The 20,876-nt window shown below is 46.7% G+C and overlaps 2 protein-coding genes across 3 annotated transcripts in view; both read left to right on the top strand.

The window, feature by feature from the left end:
* Window positions 1-9,266: 9,266 nt before the first annotated feature.
* Window positions 9,267-11,763, top strand: nhlh2 (nescient helix loop helix 2). The gene is made up of 2 exons (XM_028991669.1): window positions 9,267-9,814; window positions 10,512-11,763. Exon 2 carries the CDS (start codon window positions 10,560-10,562, stop codon window positions 10,926-10,928), a length of 369 nt encoding a protein of 122 aa, XP_028847502.1. The 5' UTR covers window positions 9,267-9,814; window positions 10,512-10,559; the 3' UTR covers window positions 10,929-11,763.
* Window positions 11,764-19,397: 7,634 nt separating this feature from the next.
* vangl1 (VANGL planar cell polarity protein 1) overlaps window positions 19,398-20,876 on the top strand; it is a 49,534-nt gene continuing 48,055 nt past the window's right edge. For both annotated transcript variants that reach the window (XM_028991941.1, XM_028991944.1), the window contains exon 1: window positions 19,398-19,539. The gene's annotated coding sequence lies outside the window, so the exon portion shown is untranslated. The remainder of the gene's footprint in view (window positions 19,540-20,876) is intronic.

Raw genomic sequence — 20,876 nt, 5'->3', positions numbered from 1 at the left:
TGTATTTAGAGTATAAGACTATAACTTAATTCATGTGGTCTCTGCAGGTGCTACTTTGGGGTATTATTTAGATTTTTGAGCATTGATATTTCAGCATTGGATACACATTAAGGTCAGAGTTCGAGTTAAGAGTACAGTTGCCATAAGTGTGAACCAATGCATTGATCAAACAACCAAATGTCACCTGATTCCACACATAAATTAGTTCACATATCCTTGTGCTCACAGAAAGAGCATAAACAGTTTTATAATATCTACAAATATTAGAGTAAACAATAACATTGTGTGCAGTGTTTACAACCAGAAAAACATTTTGATGCTGATTGTATACATGAAACACATCTGAATAAAATGTTTGACATATATAATGTTGCTAACATCCTAAGACACATGAATGCATAATTTCATTGCAGCAGATTTTGGGGTATTATGAACAACTATCAAATCACTTGGCTGTGATTGTTTTTGATATTTAAACATCTAATAACTGCATGAAGCAAAATTTTGACTATGCTTACTGGTATAAATACAGGTGGTATAAATAATACAAAGACCTAGCAGACTTGCCCTGGCTGCTAGATTGGTGTGTGTGCAATGTGATTTAATGTGGCTGTGTACACTTTGTGTATTTAATGAGTAAGTTGTTCCGTGTCACGTTATGTTGTATGTGTGTTCCTTTGGAAGTGTTCATATGAACTGTGTTTGTACAGATTTGTGTTTGTGTGATTTTTCAGATCAAATTTAGAAACTCTATAGTATCTAACCTCTTGGTTTGTGCGCTTTCACTCCATACAGGTAAATGTTCCCAACATTTGTATTATTTTCTCCTATAAAGGATCAGTTGTGTGCATCTTCTGTAAGAAACACAGGGGCAGACAGAGGGAGTTAATGAGTGTGAGAGGGGAAGAAAGGATTGAGACAGGCCAGAAGTTGGATGAGTGAAAATGAAAGGAGGCGAGTGAATGAAGAGAGATGGAGGAAAGGGCCGAGGGGAAGCTTGTTAGAGGGGAAAACAGATGGCCTTAAACCACACAGGAGCACCCATGGGAGAGTGAGAGGCCAGAGACCACATCTATACCTAAAGAGAATGGGGGCAGGGAGTACATTAAATTTGTGTACGCGTGCGGCCGCGAGTGTGTGTCTGCGCATGTGTGTGTAGCATTATTTCTCCTTCTTTTTTTTAACATGCCTTATGGTGACCAGTGTCTCGGGATGAATGGCCAACGCTCGGCGCATTCACTGCAAAGCGCTGTCACAGTCTCTCAGTCTGGCTCGTGCACTGTGGCACGCGCTAACGAAACACACACAGATGACAAAGGGGAGGTGGAAATGAAAAATTTGGGGTTCCATCCCGTTACATTATGCAGCAGATGGTGTCCAGGCAAAGCCAGACTGGGGCAATCCCTGGAGAGAGAGAGGGAGCGAGAGAGAGGGAGAGAGAGATTGGATTCATTATAAATAAAATTGCAGCATGAATAAAACTAAGGAAACATCAAATGCAGAAAAGTGTTCTTTTTCTTTTTTTTTTGTCTAATGCATTTGGATGCTGAAAAATAATTGAATCTGAGCTGTTTAAATTTACTTTCTGACCCATCTATTGGGGATCAGCACAGCTAAACTGTTACCAAAATGTAATTAAATTCCATTAGCATGTTCATCAAGCAGCTGAGATTAAAAAAAAAAAGAATGTTAATTATTAATATGTTTTAAAGTGATCTTGCTAAGGCCATCATGAATAAGCCAACAGGCTGGGTGAAGATGTAAAAATAAGCATCTAAACATCATCTGAATATTTGCTAAATGTAGTAACATCTTGGTGACTGCGGGTTATTGTTTCCCATCACACAGAAACATAAAGAGGTTTAAACCCTTCGCCCCCATTTTCTCGCTGAGTTATTTACACATCAGCCTCTGTTTATGAAATGGTGCACTTCCATATACACGCACACACACACCCACCCACACCACACACACAGAAACAGAAAATGTGCCCACACACACACATGCACACTCACCCTCCAGTCCAACTATGGCCCCTGGAGTCCCACCCAGGTGCAGCGCTGGCCTCAGGCCTGCCTGGCACCCCTTCCTCTGCCGCCACCCCCCCCCCCCCACACACACACACTCTTCATCACCCCCCCCCCGCTCCAGCCGGCCCCTGGCCCCCGGCCCCTTGCTCAGCTGGGGCCCACCTGAGCACCGCAATGAGCAGAAGGATGTGTGTGTGTGTGTGTGTGTGTGTGTGTGTGTGTGGGGGGGGGGGGGGTATGACCCTGGCCAACCCTGGAAACGAGACACACACGGATACACCCTCGCCCCAATCATATTCACATACACACGTGCACACACATCGCTGGGAGTCCTAGCTATCTCTTATCCACTGTGTGTCACATCTGTTTCAGTCAGTCAATCCGTCTGTCTCCCCTGCTTTGCTCTCCGTCACATCTCTTCATCGTCCCTCCTCGCAGTTCCCGTGTGAGGCTCTGCAATGCTCCGCCGCCCCGTAATCACACTTACAGTACTCTGGTTTGCAGTTACACCGAGGATGTGTGATGCTAACGATGATGGTTATGTTTTCCAGTCCTGATTACTGAACTGTCCATTAACCCTGTGAATATTCGTGCGTGTGTGTGTGTGTGTGTGTAAGTGTGTGTGTATGAATGCCTTTGTCAATGTGTCACGGGTATGTCTCAATCATGAGAAACTGACTAAAATCTGTGGGTGGGAACCCATAGGCAGGGCTGCGGCGTCTTTTCTTGACAGTCATGTCTGGATGACGACCCATCTCCAGCAGGACCTACCCTCAGGCTCGAGTTGCACCCGGCCCGGGGCCCCGTAGTCGGTGAGAGTCCTCCCAACACCAGCCTCGAAACTAGTGTCCCCGTGGCAGGCTGTCCCACCCTCAACACCAGGGACCCTGAAGGGCTTGTCCACCCCCTGCCTGTCAGCCGCGCAGCCCGGACAAAGACCCCAGAGGACTGTCCAACCCCCTGCCTGACTGCGGTGCCACGCAGACAAAGGGAACAGATGCCTGCTAACATCCAATCCCCAGAGAGGCAGAGGGAGAAAGCGGCGAGTCAACAATCAACTCGCCGCCTCATTTTCTCTCCTCCTTTTAATGTCATTAACTTGGCACGGACAAATTAAGCGGTGATGATCCAAATTGCACCAAAAGAACAGTTTAGATACATATTTAAGAATGGAGTTCAAAGCAAGGCTCTCCATTAGCTGACCAGTAAAAAAAAAAAAAGACATATTACATGTGTAATGATTACAGTATTAATAATGATACTACAACAATACTACAGCAGTAATAATTGCTTAAAGATATAATCTTATATAATCTAATATGTAATAAAAGAAACTTGTACATTCATCCATGGGAACATGGGCATGTGCACTGGGACATGTTAACCCCCCTCAGGGCACAGGACCATCCTTTGTGTGTTTTAGTTTTCTAGTCCAGGCACACTACACTCACACACACACTACTCTTTTTCTGCATGCTTTCACTTATCCCCTTTTTTTTTTAGACACGTGGGATGAATGCACTTTGATAAAGGGCATCGTATCTGCCATATGTGTTGTTTTTCCCAATAGTGACCTTAAGGAATACTGAGTACAGGAATATGTGTGTGTAAGAGCAGGGCTTCCTGCTGGTCCTAAAATAAATCGGATCAAACAATGAGTTTTACAGTTGTCGCCAGCATGCGTCTCGAGGCATCTTGATAATGTGATGAGGGGAAGGAGGATATTAAAGAAAAGTCATGCCTGATATCATCATTAGCATTTCAGCCAACAGATTATAGTATGTTGCCAGACGTCACTGTATTCTACTGCCGGTAAACACAAAGCAGGTATACATGTCAACAGCATTGATCTGGGCTAATTGTTGAATGGGGGTCACGTTGAGAGCCGTTTTCTTAGTTTCTGGCCTTTCGAGCAGATTGCCAGCCTCTCATTGATTCTGTAGGACAAGAGCATTAACTCAGCGGAAAGGACCCCCGATTTCGCCCGCCTGGTACAATCAATAGAGGCGATCTTTTCAGTCACATGTACACCCCCTATACACACACTGACCACAGACCACATGCATCCACACACACCTTTGCTGAGCAGCATTAGAGTGGTTTATGATCATTCGATCAATGTTTTTTACTGTGACAGTTCAGTTTGATCTAAAATAAAATAAAAGTGTGTCTGGACAATTGTGGAAGTGTGTGTGTGTGTGTGTGTGCCCATGTACTACAACCAGCTGTCCACAGTAATTGCAGGCAGGCACACAGAGGACTTCTGGACCCTTGGTCTCTTGTCGGGGGGGTGGTGGTGATGGTGGTGTGATGGGGGGGCTTATCACTTTCCCTCTCTGCTCTTTAGAGCAATTAGTGTGTCCCTCTGTCACCCTCAGTCACACGTGTCACAAAACAAAGAGCTCCTTCACGGACACACACAGTCCATACACACACATATGAAACACACACACGGCGATCACACAGAAATAAACTACCTGACTGGTGTAGAAATGTGAAAGAAAGCACATCCATACACACACACACACACACACACACTGCCCTTCACACACCATGCTGCGTGGTTGGATGGCTGCTAGCTGTGGCTAGTCACCCACTGTGCCCTTCATCACTTTTACCAGCTCATTAGGACCCGAGGATATGAAAGCTTGCCACCCTGGCCTCGCCGTGCCCACTCTGTTCCCCTCTGCCAGGCCCCAGAGCCTCCGCGGTGCCACTGGCAGGAGTCTGGGTGGGTGATGCAGGCAGGGAGCGAGTGGACCGCACACTGCAGATTGTCCCCCTAAGATCTGCAAAGAGCAGCGGCGGTGGCACCAGCGTACTTTACTGACTCTCTCACCAGAATTCCTGGTGGTTTCTCAACACAAAGCAAGCAGCCTGCAAACGGATGCACAACCTCTCATTTCCGTACACAACACCCACATTCAATTACAAATCATCATGGAATCATACGTTTCCACATTTACCTGGATTTGTGTAGGTCATACAAAGAGGTTAAAGTGGCCTTTTTTTCATTAAGTCATCATCTGATACTTCTTGCTTGATTGTTTTTGTTTATTTACTTTTTTGCAAATGTATTTGTTTGTTTTCTTATGCACGGCAATTCCCAGGCGGCTCCGCTCCCACGCCTTGGCTCTGGCTGAGAGGAATTCCCTTTAGTCTGAGCCTTGCCTCCACCCGTCTGTCCGTCCACCCATCCGTCCTTCCATTCATTGCTCCATCTTGGCTGACCAGCTGGAGATCCCTTCACAGCTCCCCTCTCTCTCTCTCTCTCTCTCTCTCTCTCAGCATCACTCCAGGGGCTTAATTCCATCAGTATGGCCTCTTCTCCCACCATTCTCCCATTCTCCAGGCCACAGTATTCCCAGAGCAATGCCAAAATGTGAACAAGTGCACTGAAAGAGGGATGGGGGGTGGGGGGCTACATCTGTGCCATATGCTACATTCTCACTTATGGCTGCGTGCATGTCTGTGTCTGAGTCTGTGTGTGTGTGTGTGTGTGTGTGTGTGTGTGTGTGTGTCAGATGTTTTGGATGGTTCTTTTGGTTCATTTTTACAACACACATTCATTTTGGTACACGCTTTCAGACCCAGATACTCTCTCCTCTCTTCACTGTCTAGAAATAGAAAATCCGTATTTTATATTTTTTCAAATGATGTCAAGCTGCTTTATGTTTCGGTTGAATGAGAAAAAGGACGCACGAATAGTCTTATCTTTTGATATACAATGTTCACGTGACACAGGCTTTGGGGTTGGGGTCGACCGGGTTTATGCCCTATTCACATTTGAAAAGAAAAAGTTAGCATTTTTAACAATCTTTCTGAACGTTCCAACAAACGTTTCAGTTGTAACAATGAATTTAGTAAAAGAGGCAAAAAAACAGGGGACAGGTATGACGGTGGTCTTTGGGCAGCTTAACTGTCGCACATCTCTCTTAAAAAAGCTGCTGTTCCAGACTGGGAGGGACGGGAAGTGTGTGCCACGTTCCGTGATAAAGGACACTTGTCTCATCAGCCTCTTTGGTCACAGCATGAGCCAAAAAAGTTTCCCCTTCAGGACCTCAATCACCGCGAGCGTGCATATGGAGAAGTGTTACCTCACGCTCTCCTCGGAGCTCGTCTGATTTATTCAGATGATGCCGGGCTCCAGTGAAACTGCTGGACACACGAGTTTGTTGCAGCGACTTGGTAATATCTCACCTTACAGAAACCACGACGACGCGGTGTCTCGTTTCCCAAATTAATGCTCCTTCTGAATCCGTCTTTTTTCTATCTCTCTCACTCTCTCTCTCTCTCTTTCTCTCTTTCTCACACACACACACACACACACACACACACACATACACTGTTAGCAGGCATGCTGTCCATTAAAGTGAAAGTGATGGTAGGCACCCTGGTTTAACAGGAGGTGTGGGGATGGAGCTGACATTTTCTCTTGTTTTACTGCAACACACACTCTCCTTCCTTATGGGGGATGGAGGCAAGAGTGTGTCTTCCTGTCTATTGAGACACCTGTAAATCACTTCTGTCAAATTTCTCAAATCTCTCTCTCTCTCTCTCTCTCTCTCTCTCTCTCTCTATGTGTATACACACACACACACACACACACACACACACACACATATATATATATATATATATATAGAGAGAGAGAGAGAGAGAGTTTATTTTATTTCTCCTCCCTGAAAAAGACATGTCTTCCTTTATTTTCTTTTAGACGGTGATGCCCAGGTGAGTCTTTCCATCCATCCATCCATCCATCCATCCCTCCATTCATTGGTCCATCTTTCCTCTGGCGGCTCTGGCTGGTCGGAGTCTTGGGTCGAACACACCCGCCCGTCTGTCGATATGTCTGTCCACTCTGTCAAAGACTCATTCCTGAGTCCCAAAGCTGTCAAAGGGTTAATGATGTGAACTATGTGAAGTCGTGCACTACAACAGTTCTGGCTCTACGTAGACATTAGTGTAGAAATACTGTAATCATTAATACGCAGAAGGCAGAAATGACTAGTTGTCACGATGGCTGGACATGGTGAGGAAAAAGGACGCATACGCGCGACGTCACGAAACGGGGGTTCAATACATTGTGGACAAGGGAAACATCACCAAACAATGACCTGACTGCGAACAGACACGAACAGGGCAGCTTTATACAAACATACAGCGGTGAAAACAATCATCCAACATAACACAGGACCAACACGAAACTCTGGACCCGGAGCGGCCCCTGCCGGACCGGATCATGACACTAGTCTTGTTACATATGACTTTATTTTACTGACTACAAGTCTATGAAACTGTTTTCTACAACAGGTGCAAATGAACGGGATGAGCAGTCGTAAGAGACGACTTATTCACCGCTGCAGTTCGGCCTCCTCAGCTAGCAGCTGATGACTGTGTTATGCCAGGTCAAAAGGGCATTAAATAGATAAGTCCATAACTGAGTCAAAACTCTGCAGAGCAGTGTTCTGCTTTTGATCCCCAGCATCTGATCGACAGATTTCCTCGAAGCAGAATTATTTCGCGTTCCGCCAGTTCACCGGGGCGCGTTTATTGACAGAATCTCTGTATTGATCGAGATCCTGATCTTCTTTTCACAGCTCCATGTAACTGACACATGTTGGACTGAACTCAACGCTTGTAGAAAACTATAAAAAGGGAAATATGCCATTTTGCTGCAAACCGCACGAGTAATGGACTGGGTCAGGCCATCACATTTGAACTGACAACGAATAGTGTACAGCTTACACGGCATTTACACGGCAACATTCATTTTTCCAAAATTAAGGCAACCACTTATAAATGAAAAAGAAATCTTATGAACTTTCATTCTACCATCTAATTTGTAACCGCAAGTCAAGCATTCTGCTAAAATAACAGCTGCAATGTGTGTAGTCGTAGGTCGTTCATCTACCATCGTACCCCGCTAGTCTGTCGGGAATTAAGACGTGGGGCTGGTCTAGTGATAGATATCTGGGACCCGCCTCAGAGTAATCGTAGAAGAATCGGCGTGCGTGGCCGGTTCCAGGAGTGGACTGGGCATCAGAGGCGAGGAGGTCAAAGCGAAAGGTGTTCGGCGCGACACGGGACCAATCAGAGTACGGCTTGCAGCAAACGAGAGTGGATCCTGCGTATGAGTTCGCGTCTGCGCTTTTGTTTGTGCCACCATTGCATACCCCCCCCCTTGTCCGTGGCGTGGAGCTTTTCCAGGACGGTCCTCTTCAGCCTTTTCTGTGGCCGTGTGGCTCAATGCGCTATCCAGGCTAAAATCGTATTTTGGGTTGGGTGAACGTCGTGCTTTACGCAGCTGAAAGGTCCAACCATGGCCCGGCTGAGACTTTAGCAGACCTGCGCTTTATCAATGCATGGGCCGGACACCTACTGAAGGGGTCCTAGGATTTTGATGCAGTTCATGACATATTGCATTTTAAGAGGATATCTAGAGTTTCTCGAAGGAAACAGCACAACAGTTCACGTTTCTTCAGTCTGAGCCAAACTCACCTTTGATATTTGTTGCCAAACGGGAGAAAAACAACTCATCTAACCATATAATCCAGTCCCACAGAGAGCACCAACAGTAGACGCTTCAGCAAGGCCTGAGCTGATGCCGAGCCTCTGAGGTTCTCCAGCTGTGTTCTTCCAGGCTGATGCCGTCACTTTTTAAACCTCTATATTTGCCACCTTGATCGTAGACAAACTCTTTTTTTAACCACTTTACAGATTCTCTACCACATCTCTTACGAATTTGACCGCTCTGCGCACTTGGAAACGTCACGGCTGACCCCTGAACCGGTGAACAAAGGAGGAGTATAGAGATAATTCATCTTCTCGAAGTGCCAATGATCATGTCAGATTTTCTTTTTTTATTATTATTCTGGGAGTCTCCTTCAATATTCTAGAGAAATTGAACATTAGAATGGAATGAAAGGAAAAGAACATGTGCAAGGATTAACGTCAAAAAACATCCTGCTTTACTGTAGTAGCAATGTGTTTTATTACATCATAACAACAACAATAACAGTAATAATTATGCTAATAATATTTCAGAATAGCCCGAGTCTGGCCCGTGGTGCCCAGTGTCCGACTGATCGTCACCTCTCCACTCCACTGACTGGACAGCAGCATGCACCACAACCTGGGAGACGCGGAAAGTGGGAAGGAGGGAGGGATGGATGGAGGGAGGGAGGGAGGGAGGGAGGGAGGGGAAAGGGAGGGGAGGGACGGAGGTGGGCAGGGTTGGGAGGAAAAGACAGACAATGCCCGCCGTCCTCTCCGTCACACCGGGAAGGCTTTATTAGGGGCTCGCGGAAGTCTCGTCCGTCCAAACCTCGGCGGGAGCGGACGGGAACGCGTGATGTCGACGTGATGATCGGCGCATCGGTTCGACGCGCAGCGGCTCTGTTCGGACGGCGGGTCTCCGGGGCGCACGCGTGATACCGGCAGACCGGAGAAGGAAGGAGGGAATCCGCGCACTTTCCCCTCTAGCCGATCTGTCCATTGTTTCCGAGGTGGGGGGGTCAAGAGGCGTCACTTCAGACAAGATCTTTATCTTTTTCATCCCCCCTCTCCTCGCGGATGGGTCATCTAGGGACGGATGCGTAACGGTCCACGTTGACCACGTTGCGTCCCGCTGCGAGAAGAGAAATCCGAAATCGGGGCCTGTAGAGTAAAGCGTGCGAAGATGAGGATGAGGATGAGGATGGTGATGCTCTAGTGACAGAAATCAGAGGCGCTGCGTTCGCTGAAAGAGTTGGCGGCGAAGAGGAACTCCTCCACTTACCGCGGTGAGTTTCTTCACACCCCGACATTTCCACTCGATACTCGCGTCACAACGCGTTCTGAAATGAATATCGGAGTGCTAATCCTAAGTGAAATCTCGATTGATGTCACGTGGAGAGTGCGCTTCGGTCTTGCGCGACAGATGGTGGACTGGAACCCCCCAAAAAATACCAAAAAAATGTCCAAAAAAAAAAAAAAAGCCACTAATTTGCTCCGTGTGAAAGTTTTCGTTGTAAAAAGGGGGACGGGCTCTGGGTTTTAATAGAACTTTACAGGCGTTAATAAAGTTGTGAATCTGAAATGAGCTGCACTTGTCCTTTACGCCCAAACGCCCATTCATAATTAATATTCTCCTCTAAATAATTCACAGTTCACATTTTGACGGATTGATTTGTTGGGCAAGAATTGTCACAGGACGCGGAGGCTTCTGGCGATGTCGCGTAATTAAAGTCTTAATTGGGGACGATTGTTCGATGATGCCTATTTTGATGAGCAGTTTGGTGCTGGGATGGAAGACGAGAAGAAATATTGCCGTGTTATGTTTTTTACGCACAGTGAAAGGGTGCAATATATATATATATATATATTTTTTTTTTTTTTGCTCTCGGGCGAGATTCTATTTTTTTTAGTGTGTGTGTTCAAATGAATGAAATTTAACACTAAATAGAATGGATTTTAAATACGTATCTTTTTTTTCTCTAGATCCCCCACATCCCGTCTCCGGTCCAGATCCCCGAAACAGGACCGAAAATGATGCTGAGCCCAGACCAAGCTGACCCGGACCTGCCCTGGGGACAGCCCGACCCCGAAACCGTCCTCAACGTCATCAAGGTAGAGTGCGCGGCCGACGCGCCGCTGGGCGGCGACGCCAAGACGCGCTCCGCCGCCCCGCCCGCCCTGACGCGCGAGGAGAAGCGGAGGAGGCGGCGCGCCACCGCCAAGTACCGGTCCGCGCACGCCACCCGGGAGCGCATCCGGGTCGAGGCGTTCAACGTGGCGTTCGCCGAGCTGCGCAAGCTCCTGCCCACCCTCCCGCCCGACAAGAAGCTGTCCAAGATCGAGATCCTGCGCCTGGCAATCTGCTACATCTCCTACCTGAACCACGTTCTGGACGTGTAGGTCCGTCTCAGCAGACAGGGGGACCGAGAAGAAACCTGGTCTGCTAGTGTGAATAATAATAAGACTGACGATGATCATTAATACGACAACAACTACGACAAAAACAGCGGATCTGCGAGGAAGAGTGGGATGCAATAACGCCAGCGTCACGTGCCTGAAGATGAAGATGTTCTCCAGCAGCCCTCACAGAACCAGAAAAAAAAAAAAAAAGTCCATTCAAGTGCCACCTCTTACTGAATGATGACCTTAATAGCGCTTTTCATTTATCTGGACGACGAATAGAAATATCATTTAAAAAAAAAAAGGAATAATTTACGTTCATGTTTTAGTGACGTGTCATTTGAATCTGTCAAGTGTTTACACGTAGCCTACGAACATTTCTATTTATTAATGTATTCCTCTTATTTATATTTTAGACTGTGGTGTGGAACAAAAGGAAGTGGTGTCGCTCTTCAATTGCACTTTTCTGTCATGATTTTTTACTGATTTATTTATTTACTTATTTATTTTTTCCCTCAAACGCAGGCTTAACTATTGAAGTTGTGAAGGCGAACAGTTTTGTTCTTGTGAATATTTTATGTTGCTATCCATGAAGAGAAAAAAAAAAAAAAAAAAAAACGAGAAGCACTTCTGCTGTCTGTGGGCCACTTTTGTCTCCTGTGTGTTGAGAAATGGTACCTTGACGAATCCGTGGCCTGCGATTGAAATTGAACGTGGAATATGATCACATGTGGACGCGTTGTTGGTTTTATTAATTCATCGTTTTTTAATTTTCTGTCATTTTGAACGGAACGCAATAAATTACAAAAAAAAAAAAAAAAAAAAAAAAAAAAAACATCTACCAGTTCAGAAAGGCTCTAGGGTTCCAAGAGACACCAACTCTGCTGCGACCAAAAATAATTTCCAAGTAGTAAATTATTTTTTATTGCCATGTGAATACTAGAAATGGTTTATTTATTTACGTGTCTGCTGTGAAGTAATTTTATATAGAGACGGAACAAAAAAAAAAAAAGGTAAAACGTCACATCTGCTATCCAAAGATCTCCTGTTATTTCAGGGTTTTTGTTGTGTCCTTTTGTAGTGTATTAGTTACTACAAACGTGGTTTGTAACAAACGCAGTTTTTTTTCATATCCTACTGGTCCATTGTACAAAAAAGGAATAATAAATATATAAAAATGAACACGAGCCTTGTGGTGTATTCAGTAATGATCGATGCTATTTAGTGAATGAACGGGGTGACTGTCGGTGACCGGTCCGGTCCGGTCCGGTCCGGTCCGGTCCGCTCCGTGCATTAAGGCGCCCTTCTCCCCGGTGGCGTGGCAGGTGCTCCTCCGGACGAGCCAAGACATCCAAATTACGGCCAGTCTGGTCCGTCCCGTGGGAGAGAGAGACAGAGAGAGAGAGAAAGAGAGAGAGAGAGGCTACAAGTGATGGCGTCGGTTTTCTTGTAGATGTCGTGAGTAATAATAATACGTTTGAAAAAGGCCAGTCGTTGCTTGCTGACCGTTAAAATAATAATTTCCTTATAATCAATAATGATCTAATAATGATCAGAGGATCTTAATGCCATGTAACGCGAGTGTCCAGCTATTCGTCTGCATTCACATATGATACGACTCGGAGCAACAAGTTAGTGGCATGTACTGCAATATTCATGCCTGCATATGTGTGTGCGTGTCTCTCTCTCTCTCTCTCTCTCTCTCTCTCTCTATATATATATATATATATATACACACACACACACACACACACACACACACACACACACACACACACACACACACAGGCATTAATATTGCAATTCAGAGAAGAGCATACAGGGCAGAGAATCAGATATGTTAATACAAGGAGACTGATATATATACCATCCTGGTGCCAGTCAAAAGTAAAAAACATATAAAATTCGATTACCCCCCCCCCACACACACACAAAAAAAAAGGAAAACAAACGCATAATACACAACATTATGTGACAGAATATTTGGTTTTATGCTTGTAATACAATGTTTATTTTACAAATTTATGTTTTTTAAATTTTTTTGCAAACCAATTTTAAATTGTGCTTTGTGTATTAATTGCAAACATTTATTACTTTATATATATCTCTCTCATCGTCTCTGATTGAGAGCTACATGCACTGGCCTGCGCGGCCTGTTGAGCCTGCACCCATCAAACCCCTGAGCAAAATGACGATAACCATATCAGCACTCCAGTCCAGCACATGACAGAAGGCCAGTGATGATGCTCTGAGCTCTGCTCCTTCCCGGTTCCACCTTCCTCAGGCCCTTCCGTACTGAAATCTACACTGAACATCACTGATCCGCCCCATTAATGGATTTTGCAAATCAATGCATTTCTATTTCAATGATTAAAAACATATCAGAAAATATTGTGTTGCAAATGCAACAAAACCGTGGTTCAGCTATAAGATGCAAGCAATTTCTTAAATGTCGCAAGCCCACCTATGTCCAACATTGATCAAATATTGATTTGCCTAAACCCTTTGTTTCAAAGTTTTCTCATTTTGATGAAACAGTGAGCGACTCTGTTCTTCTATCTGCAGACTTTTTTCCTGGTAGGAGTTCATTCATTCGTTTACAGAGTTCCTACATATCAACACTTTTATTAATCATTATTATTTGCGTGTTTTGTAGTCCCTTGCTGGGAAAAAAAAAACAAAAAACTTTAATTAGCTTCACTGGAACTTCTTCCCAGTATTTACAGAAATAATTGGCAACAGCAAGCTTGGACGCGACGATTCAGTGGTGACTGAAAAAAAAAAAAAAGTGAACAGATTCATCACGAATCCAGAAAAAAAAAAAGCCAGAAGCTGAGGTTGCGGTGGCGATGAAGACGATCTTCGCTGCTGAACAGAAGGCTTATGTGTGTCAGTGTGTGAGAAAGGGCCATATTGCCCGTGTGTGTTGTCAGGATTATGTAATGGCGCAGGGCCCTTGTGAGAGACCATATGTCAGCCTGTCTGTCGGGCAGCCAGGCATATTCTATTAGCGGCTCAGGTATCGACTTCAGGTCGTAATCCTTCTTTCGGTTTCTGTTATTCTTTTTCTCCTATTGTTTCATTCGCCAGACCAAACACACGGCAAAAAACGCAGCCATATGTTCTTTTTTTTCTTTCTTTCTTTCTTTCTTTTTTTTCGTCCCTCTTTCCTTTCTTCATTATTGGAATTAAAGCGCTTTTTAAAGTGCCCCCATCCACTTCCCCTCTCTGTTCCTCCTCCTGCGGGCTCCTGCCTCCGCCCTTTCAGCCCCGGTGAAGTGGCCGCTATTCGCGGCGAGCCTCGGCGCGACACAATAGGCGGGGATCCATGTGTTGAAATGCCGCCGCAGGAGCGGGGCGCATTATTCCCGCCCACTTCACCAGCAGGGTCCCCGGGCCCGAGCCGGCCTTGCGGCCCCTTTGTCCGCGGACAGATGGGAGCGGGCCGAGGAGGGACGGCGGACAGGAGGAGGAGGACGGCGGCCTGTTCTAATTAACCGGCGCACAGAGAGCGACACGCTCCGCACAATGCGGCCCGCGCGCGCCGCCGCCGCTCCGGACATCTGCGCGCGCGCGCGCGCGTGCCACGCGACGCGACGCGACGCGTCCGGACGGCGCGGCTGGTCACGCGACGCAACAATCAATACCCACCGGAGCATTTGAAACGCGTATTTGAGGGAAAAGAAAATAACTATTTAAAAACTGAAACACCATACAAGATTAAGCCGTTCTGTTGGTTGGGAAATGCAAGATTGACCTGCCTTACTTGCCCCCACGCGTGTAATTTGTGCACGTCTTACATCTACGCGGTTTAATGAGGTTTAACAGTAGTTATTTATGCCCGGTCCGGTCTGCGCATGCGCACTGAAAACTCCACAGCGGGCAGAGAGCTGAAGTGTGGCGGCCATCAAGCATTTCGTCACAGTACACTGAACGGCCACACTCATCTCAGGTGCAACAAAGCCGGCAAAGACGACAGTGTTTTTGGCGCTAGTGCACGCATGAGCAGAATGGATCCTGCAATGGATCCTCAGTTCACGCAGACGGTGCGCATCGGGTACTGACACCTCGGACCTCGGGAAGAGACACGTATTTCCTGAGGGTCAGGAAGCGCATTCCATCCAAAAGGAGCCTGCGGGAACATTCGAGTTTCCTCATTTCCTGGTTAATTTGATTCCATAAATACTATCACTTGGCAGACGATGTCTGTTGCATCTTCTTTTATTTCTAGGGGCTTAAGAGGTACCAATAAGAAAATGTGACTATTTTTATTTTGTAAGAGTGAGAAAGCTGATTTTATTTTAACAATTTTGTTAAACTAATTCAGTGCTAGGCCATGGAAAATTCTGGGTTAACCAATAGGGGCATACATTGATCGTTTTTTTTCATGTTTCATCTGGATCATGCTTGGGGACTTTCAATTCTGTGACATGTGACATCTAGACGGGGCGAGGCTGGTCATGGTCTGATGTGCATGGCGAAGATCATTACAGTGTTTTTTTGTCAGCATTTATGGCTTTAATCACCTACTTATTTACACATTAAGAATCTTGCACTTTACTTTATGCAGCAGCTGACGTAATGATGAGGCGGTTTATGACGAAGTGCTGGATAAATGTCCTGCTAGAACCCAGCAAAGCTCTTAGAACCTTTTCTGTGGCTCCTGCGACCTGCTAGACCCTTACCAACACTGTTGGTTTAGATTTCTGGTGAGTTTCTTTCTCCTGTGATGTACCTAATTTCTGATTCCTGTATATTAGCCGGCCCTCTCAAATAGATTTTTTACCTTCTGGGACTATCCTCTGTAACCAAAGACAGCGACGTTCATTGGATGATGGTATTAAATCTATAGTTGAACATGTCATGTTGGATAGATTCAATAGGAGTTTTTTCACATTTAAAATCACAAAAATTGTGATTTATTTTTGGGAAGGCATTCAACAAAAACAACAATTAATTAATTAAAACTATCAATTAATTTTGTTAAAGTGAAAGTGTTTGTCAAAGCACCCGTCCTCTGCATTGAACCCGCCACTCAAGCAGCCATGGACAGCACCTGGGGAGCGGTGTGTGGGGATGGTACCTTGCTCATGGGCACTTCAGTGGACCGATTCAAACCCGCGACCTTCTGGCTGCCACTGCAGCCACGGAGAGTTAATATGTACTGCAACAAGGCCTCTCCTGCTGACAGTGCCAAGGTCGATGACGTGTCATTTAGAGACTGACGGGGGTTCGGAAATGGATGGAAGGGGGACTTACATTTACATCTAAGGCATTTGGCAGACACCCTTATCCAGAGAGACTTACAATCAGTAGTTACAGGGACAGTCCCCCTGGAGCAACTCAGGGTTAAGTGTCTTGCTCAGGGACACAATGGTAGTAAGTGGGATTCGAACCCGGGTCTTCTGGTTCACGAGTGTGTTACCCACTAGGCTACTACCACCCAGCCACTGCCGCTTCAGCCACTGCCACTTCCACCAAGAAGCCAGGCGATGTATGCAATGTAGGAGACAGGATTTTGTTTTGCATTCTGATTTGCATTCGTACTTCTTATCAGTAGTTACAGGAACCTGCCACCCACGAAACATACATTGATTGTCATCAGGATGCACAGCACAGCACACGGTGACACAGCAAAATTAGTCCCCTGTTTTAACCATCACCCTTGGTGAGCAGTGTGTGGGGACGGCGCTGTGCTCAGTGGCACCTTGGCGGATCGGGATTCGAACCGGCAACCTTCTGATTACGGGGCCGCTTCCTTGACCGCTAGGCCACCACCGACCAAAATATAGTCGAATCCACCAAAAAACGAGACGCAGTTACGCCGCATTAGAGGCCGAAAAGGGCGCGCATATGGGAGGGGGCGGTGGCCCGGCGCTGTTTCCCCTCGGGTCCGCGCCCCGCGCGCTCAATGGGGACCATCTGCGCGCGGATCCGATTAAACAAACACAAGACGTCGCCGCGTCGGCGACAAGAGCGCGACGCACGCTTGGCCTCTGTAGTAAAACCTTATACATGACCAATTATGAATAATAGGTTTATTATGACACAGACCGACTGTCCACAAGACCCGCCACTTTCCTCAGTCCAGCAAAAAAAAAAAAAAAAAAAACTTTATTGGCATTTGCGTTTAAGACCGTGCCTATAATAAATATTTACTTTCTATCACATGTCTGGCTAGCTAAATTAGTGGTTATCGGTTTTACACCAGAAGCGAATAGCGGGTAAAATATGGTGGGAGGAAATGCAACTGGACACCTTGACCAGCTGAGGGCGCAACAGACCCACTTATTGATCCATGAATAAGACTAAGAATGACATGATCCTTTATTAGTCCCTCAAGTGGGTACATTGCCACGGCAGAAACTGGACAGCTCGGGATAACAAATGACTACTATTATTTCAAATCAAGACGTTTTTAAGCCCTTTTATTGATCCGTACAGTTTTGTATCTGGTGAATAAAGCTACACCTGAGCTACATCACACCCCGTGAAAGTGATCAGATGTTTTCAGTGCTTCTCGTGGGTAAAAAGAGGCGTATTTTTGCGGCTGAAGTGTTGCTCTGTTCCCTCGTCAGGCCGTAGGTGCTGCGGACCTGTAACATGTCCTGCCTGGTGGTAGTAGCCTAGTGGGTAACACACTCGCCTCTGAACCAGGAGACCCGGGTTCGAATCCCACTTACTTCCATTGTGTCCCTGAGCAAGACACTTAACCCTGAGTTGCTCCAGGGGGACTGTCCCTGTAACTACTGATTGTAAATCGCTCTGGATAAGGGCGTCTGGTAAATGCTGTAAAATGGTGGAAGGTGCTGCCCAAGCCTCGCTCAAACCACGAATCGATATCCCAGGGTAGTGTTGCTCAGAATGAGGTTCTGAATGAGAAATGCGGAAAAACGCACCTGTGGCCTGTGGATTTATATGATTAAGAATGAATAGATAATCCAAAATAAACATCTAATCACTGAGAGGCATAATAAGGAAAATTAGAATTAGGTGCAATTGAAAGTGTAATTCTGACCACCACCAGTCACTCATGTAGATGGAATTAAAGCTATGAGATATATATCATATATGAGAGTGAAGAACCTCATTAGCCAAGCATACTAATTTGTAAGCTCGGTTTTAAGGTGTGAGGGTGCGCTCGGGTGGACACGCCCTCAGCGTCCTCAGGCCGGAGAATGTATGGTCTGAAATGTATTAAGCCTGACTCAGGTTTTCACGAATGAATAAAAAGAGGCAACAACCTGGGAGAGTTGACAGACTTCAGGCAGACTTCGTCCCACACTTTGTCTTGCGTGCACACACCCAGCACACACACACTCGGCATGCGTCGGCTTTACGAGGTAGAAGAACAGGTTAATTTCTCCAGGCCAATGAGTCAGAGGCTGACACATGAAAAGGTGTGTGTGTGTGTGTGTGTTCATATGTGTGAAATGGGGAAGAATGTAGAATTTGAGACGTCACCGTACTACCACTTTATCATTTCTAAACAAAAGGAACAGTTAGCAAACGCGTATAGCTCAAACGGGATTATGTTCGCACTGAGACGTAAGAAATTCCTCATCACATCTCACAGTACAAGTGGCGGCCGCCGCCTCGCTCGGCTTGAACCCCCCGCCGAGTTTTCCCTGTGGAACCTGCGCTACCAGACTGACCTCCTTCTCGTGGGGGCAGTGGGGCGAGCAGGAGGCCTGAATTAAACGCCAGCGTTACCGTCCGCCCATCCCGGTTTAATTAACTCGGGCCGTGGGGGCGGGAATTCGGCCTGCTTACCGACAACGTGCCTGAGGCGGGTTTTCGTAATGGCCGGGAGTCCCATACGTTTTCCCAAAACCAACATTTTATGTACCCCCCCCCCACAGTGCTTTTTGTGATGTGAGGAAAAAAAAAAAAAAACTTTATTGTGACTTATAACCTGTCCAATTGAGGGGGCACAATAAACCTGTTTCACCCGCTTTTCAAACCCGCTGCCTGTGCCTTACGCTACATTTTCAAAATCATCAGTAGCCATCAGCCAGTTTGTTGACGCTGCCAGGATTCATCAAGAGAACGACCAAACTCAAAATCTTAAAACAGTCCAGGTGCACCCCACCAATTTGTACGTGTCATGGAGTACATTTACGGCATTTATCGGACGTCCTTATCCAGAGAGACTTACAATCAGTAGTTACAGGGACAGTCCCCCTTCTGGAGCAACTTAAGGTTAAGTGTCCTGCTCAGGGACACGATGGTAGTAAGTGGGGTTCGTACCTGGCTCTTCTGGTTCATAGGCTACTACCACCCGCTAAAGTAAAAACAGGGCAGAGCAGCTAGATAAACAGCAAGATCACATTACATCAATAAATAATAGACTTTTTTTGGGGGGTTTTGGTTGAAATGTAGGACTTGCGCCACGATTAATTAAGCGGTTTTCATCGTCGTGAGATCCCGTTCGCCTCCGCCCTCTGCCGCCCCCTAGCGGCCCGCCACGCCGCACTCGCACACGGCCGCCCCCTCCCGCCGCTCCTCCGGTGAGTAAGCGCCGTTCTCCTGCAGCCGACGCTGCCATGTCTGAGCGGGGCGGCTGGCGGGCGTCCCTGTGACGGAGGACATGGTGCCCTCGTAGCCAGAGGTGAGTTGCCGCTGGACCGAACGCCGCGGCCGGGGATTAAACCGCGTCGGGCCACGGCCCCGGCGGGGAGAGGAAAGTTGCGCCGGCGCTGCAACTCCGTCGCGCGGCTCTGCGTCGCCTCTCGGGAAGGGGGGCACGCCGGCGTCGCGGCGTAACAGTTGTCGCCCGTCCGTCCGCGCCCGGGTAAAGGGCGACGGAGGCGGCCGGCGCCCCGCGGGCTTCCCGCGCCTCTGGCCCGGAGGCTGTGCGCGCAAAACCGGCTGCGTCGCCGAAACCTGCCGCTGGCAGGAACCGGACACCGTCACTACGGCCGGGCACCACGTGAGCGCCTCTGTCGTGCTTCATTTCACGTGTTAATAAACGCGTCGCGGCCATGCTGCGGCTGGCGATGTGACGGGAAATCCTGGCCGGGGCTCGGTGTCATTAGACCGGGAAGGGCCCGAAGGAGCGTTGGGTGTTTCCGCGGTTGGTGGCGGAGGAGGAGGACAGGTTGGACTGCGGGGAAGAAGGGGAAGGAGCGCTCGGCTTGGGTGGAGCCCGCTCCCTGGCACGGCGTTTAGAAGGTAATTATGGACGTAAATCACGCAGCGGGCTCGTTTAGGACCGCCCTCGCACTTAGTTACTATAGTAACAGTTCTAGACGGTACTGTACTGTACTGTACTCTACTTTACTGTGTTGGGCGGTAATTGAAGGTAATGTTCGTTTGAAACTGTGATGCACTGATGCTTATACATGCATACTGTGTGTGTGTGTGTGTGTCTGTGTGCGTGTGTGTGTGGTACAGATATTAAACTAGGACCTGACTTGTAGTACCTGTGAATAAATGGTTACGCGGGTCACGGTTCGGCAGAAGCGTCCAGGCTCGTTACGGACAGCCGCTTTTCTTTTTTTCCTGAAAGTATTTTAAAAAGGTGCCGTCGTTAAAGTTGGAAACGAAGGGGGGCTACTTAAACTCTAATAATAACACGCCGCTGTTGAATTATCAGGAACTATTTATGGGTAGTAATAGTTTACAACTATGTTACTACTCTCCGTAGAAAAAAATGAGTTGACTCCCCATGATCTCCTCTTGTGCTCCATTGTTAGATGCTGGCACTCTTCGTATTTATTCATTCGAAATGATTGAATTGTATCATATTTAACTGGGTACTATGATTTAGCAGGACGCATTCGTCTATTAAATAAGTTCATTAATCACACTGAGTTAGTTTAAACAAAAAGCAGAAAACTAGCAAACAAAACGTTTGCAACAAATGCTGAGGTGACTTCGTCCTGGTTTAGAAGACTTTTCTTAGTCTAAATGTGTGTGTGTGTGTGTGTGTGTGTGTTTACTCTA

This window comes from Denticeps clupeoides, chromosome 9 (genome assembly GCF_900700375.1).
Source record: "Denticeps clupeoides chromosome 9, fDenClu1.1, whole genome shotgun sequence".
NCBI lineage: Eukaryota > Metazoa > Chordata > Actinopteri > Clupeiformes > Denticipitidae > Denticeps > Denticeps clupeoides.
Note: the sequence above shows the minus strand (reverse complement) of the source record. Positions and strands in the feature narration are given on the sequence as shown.

Bases quoted from the DNA above. Each gene is read 5' to 3' on its own strand.
- nhlh2 (XM_028991669.1), top strand. From the start codon at position 10,560: ATGATGCTGAGCCCAGACCAAGCTGACCCGGACCTGCCCTGGGGACAG.